The sequence below is a fragment of the Hyperolius riggenbachi genome, chromosome 10 (genome assembly GCF_040937935.1).
Source record: "Hyperolius riggenbachi isolate aHypRig1 chromosome 10, aHypRig1.pri, whole genome shotgun sequence".
NCBI lineage: Eukaryota > Metazoa > Chordata > Amphibia > Anura > Hyperoliidae > Hyperolius > Hyperolius riggenbachi.
Genome location: NC_090655.1, coordinates 50,726,077 through 50,736,076, shown reverse-complemented (window position 1 = coordinate 50,736,076; position 10,000 = coordinate 50,726,077). Strand labels below are relative to the sequence as shown.

The following is a 10,000-nucleotide window of genomic DNA, read 5'->3' as shown; positions in this document are numbered from 1 at the left end:
TGGAATGTAAACAAAGATACTGTTACCTCCAGACTGGATGTGGATTTGAAGCTGAATAGCCTTTCCATAGCGGGACAAAGTGCTGTGTTTAACAGCTACAATTTTTTCTGGGATAGTAGTTTTAAAGCTGTAAGGAAACTTTTAGAGCAAAGTAGAAATGCTGACTTTCAGCCCACTTTAAAGAGACTCTGTAACAAATATAACCCCCTCCTTTCGACTATCCTACATGCTGCAGTACTTGTGCTGATGTGTTCTGCCTTACTGCAGCCTCTTATATGTTCTCCTTCTCCCCCTTGCACCCAGTTTTCTGCTCCTTGTCGAGGTTAGTTGGATGGTAATCAGGCTGGGACTGCATCTGGTGAAATGGGGATGCCCAGTGCACGCCCATTACAGCTCAATGTGCAGCCCCCCCCCTTCCACGCCCCCGCCAAGCCTTGCTAATGAAAGCTCCTGCCTTCTCTTCTCCTCACAGACAGAATTATCAACTTCTTGTTGTAGGCTCTGAGCTGATAACCATTCCTGGAATCTGACTCCTCAGTCCCGTGTGTCTGGGCTCTGCATTCCTCACAGCTCCTTCTCCCTCACAGATTCACAGACACGCTGCAAACAGTCACTGCACGCAGCGTGTCTGTGAGCGAGAGGGAGCTGTGAGGAATGCAGAGCTCAGACACACGGGACTGAGGAGTCTAGGATTCTAGGAATGGTTATCAGCTCAGAGCCCACAACAAGTAGATAATACTTTTTACAGATCACGTCAATTATGCCTATCGCGGTGCACGTTCTCACAGCACAAGAGGACAGTGCATGCCTGCGGCCATCATGTGTGTTTGTAAACAGAGGTTAAAACTGTGCTTTTCTTGAAAATACTGCAGTTGGGACCAGCAAAAACGGCACGGAGGGGCCAGGTCATGGAGTAGAATAAGATGGTATGTTTTTTTCATAGCATTTTTAAACTTACAGATTCTCCTTAAGGAGGGTATGGATCATGTACTGTTTAAAACAGAAACTATCACCGATGCAAGCACTATCAAGCATCTGTACATATTTATTATTTTATTTATAAAGCACCAACATATTATGCAGCGCTGGACATTAGTTTAGGTTACAGACAATATTTAGGGGTGACATACAGCAATACGACAATACAGGAAAACAAGAAAAAACAGATCACACAGCACAGTATGAGTACAAGGTAATGCTTAGTCAGTCACTGGATGGGAGCATGGAAATTAGGCAAGTTGAGTTTACTCAGATGCATAGCATGGGTGCACAATAATGGAGGTGCATGATCAGGTAGGACACAAAAGGAGGAGGACCCTGCCTGAAGGCTTACAATCTTAGAGGGAGAGGTAGGGATACGAAAGGAAGGGACCAGAGTTCAGCTGCGGGTTTAGAGCACTTGTGAGGGGTGGTAGGCCAGAGTGAAAAAGGTGAGTTTTGAGAGCCTTCCTGAAGATGTTGAAGGAGGGGGCTGCCCCTAATGGGTGGAGGTAGAAAGTTCCATGCATAACTATAGACCATCACCCAGATCCTTTTGGCAAAGTGGGAGAGCATTAAGCAGCTTGTCAGGCTGCCGTAGCTGGATCCAGTTTCTAAGAGGTCCTGCCTGATGTGTGTATAATTGCCACACTGCTAGTTTGTGCCCCCTGCCAATGTTCGGTTTACATTGATAAGTCTACATATTCCTAGAAATATGTCGTCAGTCAATTACCGTATATACTCGCATATAAGTCAACCCGCGTATAAGCAGAGGTACCCACTTTTCCCTCAGAAACAAGGAAAAAGTGATCGACTGATATAAGCCCCCTCTCCAGTAGCCAAATGTGCCCCCAGTACAAATTAGCCCCCCTCCCCATAGCCAGATGTGCCCCAAGGATGATACAGCTGTGTCAAGACGCCACTAGATGACATCATAAACATGCAACAGCGATTGTCACACAGGAAGAATCCCTGATCATTGCATGCATGCTCTGCTCCACAAGCCAGGGGACACAGGTAGCCTTGAGAAGCGCACTCTTCACACCATTTTGCAGGGGATGGGGGCACGGGAACAACAGGGAGCCAGCTGGCAAAAGCAGGATCACTAGTGCACGATCCTTACGTTCCTCTGCCAGTTAACAAAACATGCTCCACTGACTTACATATAAGCCGAGGGGGTTACTTTTCAGCACTTTTTGTGCTGAAAAATTAGGCTTATATGCGAGTATATAAGGTAACTATGTATTTGAACTCCAGTGTAAGAGAGGTGTGTGCAACAGCTTGGACATCATGAGATGGTGTACAGCAGCCGGATAGGTTATTATGACATATGTGCACTGACATCCACACACACCATTCAATGGCTCTGTTCACCTTCAACAATAACTTAATACTGATCTCAGTAACATGAAAGTACCTTTATTTGTAGCCGCCTCCATGGGTACTGGAAGCTGCAGGATATACTCCACCCTCTGCGTGTATTTCACCTTCTGTGACGCCAAACACTTAATCTTCTCCTCCACCAGAAAACGGAACACTTCGTTAGGGTTAGACGAGCTGCGGCAGTTTCTCTGCATGTACAGAAGAAGGTGTCAGCCTCGCCGCAGAGAAACATGTCCGCATGTGTGCCTGAGGGACAACCTCCTGCAGTGTGGTGTAAGCTGGATGGCAGTGAATGCTGACGTAATATCACATCCATCTTGTATTCATAGCATGAAGAATACTAAATGTGCACTAGGATCGTACAATCAATCACAGCGCATAGATGTGAACATGCTCATACAATTGCACGGGCAATGCGTTCACATGCAGCAACACAACGTGCATGGTGTGAATTCATCCTAAGAGAAAGCAGGTCTTAGTGGTTAGGAACTGTAACAGGAGAGGCTACTGAGGTCAGTAAATACGACCAGCAGTTACTCATTGTCTTTCATTGCAGTGCTAGAACAGTTAAAGAGGAACTGTAGTGAAAAATAATAAAATTGCATATTTCACAATATTTAATTATAAATTATTTAGTCAGCGTTTGCCCATTGTAAGATATTTCCACTCCCTGATTTACTCTCTGAAATTTATCACAGATGGTGACGTCCTTAGTCCTGTCAGGTGATCTGTACGGAATGTTGGTCTACTGAGAGTTCCAAGACAGTAAAAAATATACTTTGTCTCCCAGAATTCTCAGAGGGGAAGGAGAATTCCGCATAGCCAATCAGCCTAGGCTAAACATCCCTGGGAGGGCGGTGCTACATTCCATACAGTAATATATATAGGTCCTTCTTAAAAAATTTGCATATTGTGATAAAGTTCATTATTTTATGTAATGTAGTGATAAACAATAGACTTTCATGCGTTTTAGATTCATTACACACAACTGAAGTAGTTCAAGCCTTTTATTGTTTTAATATTGATGATTTTGGCATACAGTTCATGAAAACCCAAATTTCCTATCTCAAAAAAATAGCATATTTCACCCGACCAATAAAAGAAAAGTGTTTTTAAAACAAAAAAAGTCAACCTTCAAATAATTATGTTCAGTCACTCAATACTTGGTCGGGAATCCTTTTGCAGAAAAGACTGCTTCAATGCGGCATGGCATGGAGGCAATCAGCCTGTGGCACTGCTCAGGTGTTATGGAGGCCCAGGATGCTTCGATAGCGGCCTTAAACTCATCCAGAGTGTTGGGTCTTGCGTCTCAACTGTCTCTTCACAATATCCCACAGATTCTCTATGGGGTTCAGGCCATGAGAGTTGGCAGGCCAATTGAGCACAGTAATACCATGGCCAGTAAACTATTTACCAGTGGTTTTGGAGCTGTAAGCAGGTGCCAGGTAGTGCTGAAAAATGAAATCTTCATCTCCATAAAGCTTTTCAGCAGATGGAAGCATGAAGTGCTCCAAAATCTCCTGATAGCTAGCTGCATTGACCCTGCCCTTGATAAAACACAGTGGACCAACACCAGCAGCTGACATGGCACCCCAGACCATCACTGACTGTGGGTACTTGACACTGGACTTCAGGCATTTTGGCATTTCCCTCTCCCCAGTCTTCCTCCAGACTCTGGCACCTTGATTTCCGAATGACATGCCAAAGTTGCTTTCATTGGAAAAAAGGACTTTGGACCACTGAGCTACAGTCCAGTGCGGCTCCTCTGTAGCCCAGGTCAGGCGCTTCTGCCGCTGTTTCTGGTTCAAAAGTGGCTTGACCTGGGGAATGTGGCACCTGTAGCCCATTTCCTGCACACGCCTGTACACGGTGGCTCTGGATGTTTCTACTCCAGACTCAGTCCACTGCTTCCGCAGGTCCCCCAAGGTCTGGAATCGGCCCTTCTCCACAATCTTCCTCAGGGTCCGGTCACCCCTTCTCGTTGTGCAGCGTTTTCTGACACACTTTTTCCTTCCCACAGACTTCCCACTGCTTGGTGCCTTGATACTGCACTCTGGGAACAGCCTATTCGTTCAGAAATTTATTTGTGTCTTACCCTCTTGCTTGAGGGTGTCAATGATGGCCTTCTGGACAGCAGTCAGGTCGGCAGTCTTACCCATGATTGTGGTTTTGAGTAATAAACCAGGCTGGGAGTTTTTAAAAGCCTCAGGAATCTTTTGCAGGTGTTTAGAGTTAATTAGTTGATTCAGATGATTATGTTAATAGCTCGTTTAGAGAACCTTTTCATGATATGCAAATTTTTTTTGATAGGAATTTTGGGTTTTCATGAGCTGTATGCCAAAATCATCAATATTAAAACAATAAAAGGCTTAAACTACTTCAGTTGTGTGTAATGAATCTAAAATATATGAAAGTCTGATGTTTATCAGTACATCACAGAAAATAATGAACTTTATCACAATATGCTCATTTTTTGAGAAGGACCTGTAGATATAGGAAGTGTTTCTGATACTGAACCAAAGAAAATTATCATAAGAGTGCGTATCCTGATAAACTGTATCTATTATATGTCAGTACAGTGCCCCTTTAATACAGCATTCAGATCTTATACTGTGACATGGGTGGCCTGATTTCCTACCATTGATAACTCGGCTTACATGAAGCACTACACAGGATGCTGCCACTGCATTACAGGGTCAGTGTCTGCACAACAGCAATACAGTATTGGAAATATACAACTTCCCAATTGAAAGGAAAATGCAGGATATGTGGAAACTGTACCAGGATGTGTTGGCATTAGGAGTGGTCAATAATACACTAACAATCCTCAGTTGATGCCAATACTATGCTTATTTCATGCAGCTGCTGTATCTGACTGGTCCAGTTCCAGGCTGAATATATTTGCATAAATTGGCATCAACTTAGAATTATTAGAATTTTATTGACCACTCCTAGGCTGATGTGTTGCCATGTGTCAATATAGTCCCAGATTAGCTTTCTAGAGGTTTATGGGAAGTTGGCGGCAGGGCTGTGGAGTCAGTACAAAAATCTTCCGACTCCAACTCCTCAGTTTATGAAACCACGACTCCAACTCCAGGTACCCAAAATGGCTTTAACTCCGACTCCTTAGTCTAATATTTACCAGGGCTGTGGATTTTGTACACAAATCATCCGACTACCGACTCCTCAGTTTATGAAATCACTGACTCAGAGTACCCAAAATTGCTCCGACTCCACAGCCCTGGTTGGTGGTGTATGAAAAAGCTGTCAAGTCTCTTCCTTACTGCATTCACTAACTGCATCTAGCTGATTTCTTTTCATATTAATGTAACTTAATAGGATAATACATTTGTCTCCTCCTTGAGTAAGCTGTTGAACGTGTTAATTAAAGCTCACCTCTACCATGTTGATGAAGTGCAGGAAGAACTCCTGGGCATCTTGTTGCCGGTTGGTTGAAAATTCAGGGTGTCCCTTGCCTACCAGTGATTTGAACATGCGTGGTGCGATTCCATCCTGTATGCCCTGCAAACAAATATGGAGGATTAGAAAACTCAAAGAAATGTCGAACAAAAACATGGAGGAAACTCCCTCAAGCATACGGGCTGTGACAAGGGCAACCGTTGGCGCACAGGGAGGATGCAGTAATAGCAACTCTGTGGGCACAGGGGGCTGCAGGAATGGCTACAGCTGGGGCACAGGGGATGCAGTAATAGCAACAGCTGGGGCACAGGGGATGCAGTAATAGCAAAAGCGTGGGCACAGGGGAATCTGGGAATGGCAACAGCGTGGGCACAGGGGAATCTGGGAATGGCAACAGCGTGGGCATGGCAACAGCGTGGGCACAGGGGAATCTGGGAATGGCAACAGCGTGGGCACAGGGGAATCTGGGAATGGCAACAGCGTGGGCATGGCAACAGCGTGGGCACAGGGGGCTGTGGGCACGGCAACAGCATGGGCACAGGGGCTGTGGGCATGGCAACAGCATGGGCACAGGAGGCTGTGGGCATGGCAACAGTTGGGGCACAGGGGGATGTGGGAATGGCAACAGTGTGGGTACAGAGGGCTGTGCAGGAATTACTACAGTTGAGGCTCAGGTAGCTGTGGGAATAGCTACAGTTGGGGCACAGGGAGCTGCGGCGATGGTCATAGTAAGTGTCATGCCTCTTATTTTGGGTGCTGGGAAATACCAATAGAAAAATATAGGTACAGATCATGTACTATCAGGCACTTGGAACTAAAGTCCCCCTCACACTAATGCACACCATTAAATCTAACCTTCCTGTACCCAGGTCTAACACTTGGCTATATAACAGCCAACTGTTGGCACCCAAAATAAGCAGCCGGCGCCCCATAGTCTCAAGTACACACTGCAATCTATGGTGGCCCCTACAGTAGCTCACCATTTTTAGGAAGCCTGATGCGTGGTGTTTGACCATCTCGGTACTGTAACACTCACCTTCTGATCTGCAGCAGTCTCCCCCTCCTTCTCTGCTGCCGGCTTGGAATATTCTCCAGACAACAAACCATTAGCAAGCTTAGCTCTGTTGGAAGAAATTATACATGTTACAAATATACAGACAAGGTTGGCACGGAAATAACCACACATGATATCACACACCATGATCTTGCACTGTCTGTCGCAATTAAGCAGATCAAAGATAGATGGCACTACAGTAGAAAAGAGCTCTGTGTGGTTACAGTTTCTGGGTGAACAGTGTGCTCTGGCCAATAGCAGGAAGAATTGAAATCTGACAAAAGGAGATTGTACGGAACACACTTTATTATGTGCACAGATGATCAATGCAAGAATTATACATATGAACAGACTCTGTGAAGCAGAAACATTCCAGATTGGGTGGACGGTGGGTGCCTGGGTACAGGAAGCATGATGGCCGTTTCACGCTGGGCTCTTCATCAGTGGCTATGAACCTCCGATGAAGCGCCCATTGTGAAACAGCCGTCATGCTTCCTGTACCCAGGCACCCACCCACCATCAACCCACTCTGGAATGTTTCTGCCTCACAAACTCTGTTCGGACGTATAATTCATGCATTGGGCAGCATGGTGGCGTAGTGGTTAGCGCTATCGCCTTGCAGCGCTGGGTCCCCAGTTCGAATCCCAGCCAGGTAAACATCTGCAAGGAGTTTGTATGTTCTCCCTGTTTTTGTATGGGTTTCCTCTGGGCACTCCAGTTTCCACTCACATCCCAAAAACACACAGATAAGTTAATTGGTTTCCCCCTAATTTGGCCCTAGACTATGATACATACACTACACAATACATACTTAGGGACATATGACTATGGTAGGGGCTAGATTGTGAGCCCCTCTGAGGGACAGTTAGTGACAAGACAATATATTCTGTGCAGCGCTGCATAATATGTCAGCGCTATATAAGTACTTAAAATTGATCATCTGTGCACATAATAAAGTGTTGCAAGCAGTGCCAGTCGTATGTTTTCCTTTTGTCAGAACTTCTACAGATTAAAGGTGTGTACAGTATACTCACTATATTAAACATGGCAGAGGAGGCAGTTTGTGGTTATGTTGGCCATGAACTGAGCGTGTGTACAGGTGTCTTCTGGCATGCATGTAAAGAAGGCAACGGGAAAAATGGGCACAGGGTAAAGCTGAAAGGCGGCTCACCCTGCCCCTGCAAATTTCCTGCCTATTTTCAAAACTATTCCTCTGCTGACAACCTAAATAATTAGAGGGAGACATAATTCCGGCTGCAGCTATTTCTGTCAGCCGAATTACGCCATTTATAACGTAATTTGGGCCCTGACTATTGCCTGTGCCTAAATTACTCAGTGACATTACACCCTATGGCGGCACCCAAATCTAAACCAGAATGATGGATCTTTAAACACTTGTGGCCCCTAAACGCATTGTTTCCCCCCTTATCCCTCCTGTCAGACAGCGCTTCTTCATGCCCTGTACCGTCATCCCTCCTTCCCTCCCCACAGCAGCTGATGCCTCCGTTAGCTATGGCAGAGTGAGGCGTAGAGAACACGCTCCCTGAACTGCCGCCCGAAACATCAAGTCCAGTGTTCTCCCCAGAATTTTTTTCTAGCCGGGTGGCATGAAAAAGTAGCCGGGTGGGGCGAGATGAGAGAATGCAGGGCTGGTGCTTCTGTGCGCAACTCTGCTTACAGCATAAGAGGAGGTGAGCTGATGACAGCCAGGTGCTCACCAAAACTAGCCGGGTGGAGCACCCAGCTAAAAGAGCCTGGGGAGAACACTGAAGTCCCGACTCCTTTGGGCAACAACCATTTTGTGTGTGAATAGGTGCAAACTATATCCCCGCTTGAACACAATTCTGTCTGCAGCCACCAACAGGGATGCCCAGCCTATTATGGCTCTCAACCGTTCAAACCATAAACCATGAGAGCAAAGCAGCATCTCCTGCTGAGAGGAACAGAGATCAGCCAGAAAAATAAAATAGAGAAACATCCCAGAGGCCAGGCAAGCAATTCAAGTTTAAACTTTTCTATTGTGTACCTACCTGGAAGGATGTGTGCGCCCAGGATGCACCCCTTCCTCTACTTTGATGGCTATCTGCTCCCAGGTCAAACGGACATTTGTATGTCGTTTTCTGGTTGTTAAAAACAGAGGTTCGGGTCCCTTCCAATAGGATGACCTCACGGCGGTGGAAAGGTCTAGTACAGAATTTTTTGCATGCAAACTGTTTTGGAAGCTAACATCCTCCATTAGTGTAAATTGCAGCACCTGTTTTGGATGCACTTGAGTGCATTTATGCCTTTAAGAAGCTCTGCATGCCTTCTTGCTGTTAAGCCATTCAGATGCAGTCTGGTTTTGGATGCGCTTTCATTTCTCCCTACTGTGTACAAGTCATGTAAGCAGCACTGCTGATTGATAGGACTACACTTTCACTCCTAGAGACAGAAGATGAAATCCTATCTGACAGCTGTCAGCAGAATATAAACCCAACCTGTGATCCATACATGGAAGTAAACCTGAACGATTTTAGGAAAAAATTGAATTGAGTGATTTCTGTCTGAAATTGCGATTTTGATTCGATTCACGATTTCCTTCAAATCAAGCTTTGCACCCCCTCTGTCCTCATTTCTTTCTTTGTGCCCCCTTTGCATCCTCTGGGTCTCTCTCTTGCCCCCTTTGGCCTCAATTCACGGAGCATTATCAAACGTTTATCAAACACTTTATCAAACGTTTGATAATTTACCTCATGGGTAAAATATCATTTTAAATTCACTAAGGTGTTATATATTTATCGAATGTTTTACCGATAAAACGTTCAACAACTATATAACACCTTAGTGAATTCAAAATGAGATTTTACCCATGAGGTAAATTATCAAATGTTTGATAAAGTGTTTGATAAACGTTTGATAATGCTCCGTTAATTGAGGCCTTTGTTTCCACTCTGTGCCTCCTCTGTCCCCCAAGCTGCATCAGTTCTGGACATAGTTTCCAGCACGAGTCCAGTGATGCCAGTCTATCCACTTCGCCTCCTGCAGGCTCTAATGCACGGCATACTTCCTGTATGTCATGTGACATAGAGAAACCCGGAGTTTTGCCAAGCACAAGAGCCGGCAGACGGCTATAGAGGATGGACAGCGTTAAACTCGTGCGGAAGGCATGTCCAACACTGCGGGCCG

The 10,000-nt window shown here is 45.4% G+C and overlaps 1 protein-coding gene across 2 annotated transcripts in view; it reads right to left on the bottom strand.

Moving 5' to 3' along the window:
- Positions 1-10,000, bottom strand: part of USP5 (ubiquitin specific peptidase 5) — a 46,922-nt gene that overhangs the window by 18,539 nt on the left and 18,383 nt on the right. For both annotated transcript variants that reach the window (XM_068258507.1, XM_068258508.1), the window contains exons 10-12: positions 6,818-6,902; positions 5,758-5,883; positions 2,396-2,549 (exon numbers count right to left, since the gene is read on the bottom strand). In XM_068258507.1, the coding sequence (XP_068114608.1) occupies positions 2,396-2,549; positions 5,758-5,883; positions 6,818-6,902 (365 nt within the window). The remainder of the gene's footprint in view (positions 1-2,395; positions 2,550-5,757; positions 5,884-6,817; positions 6,903-10,000) is intronic.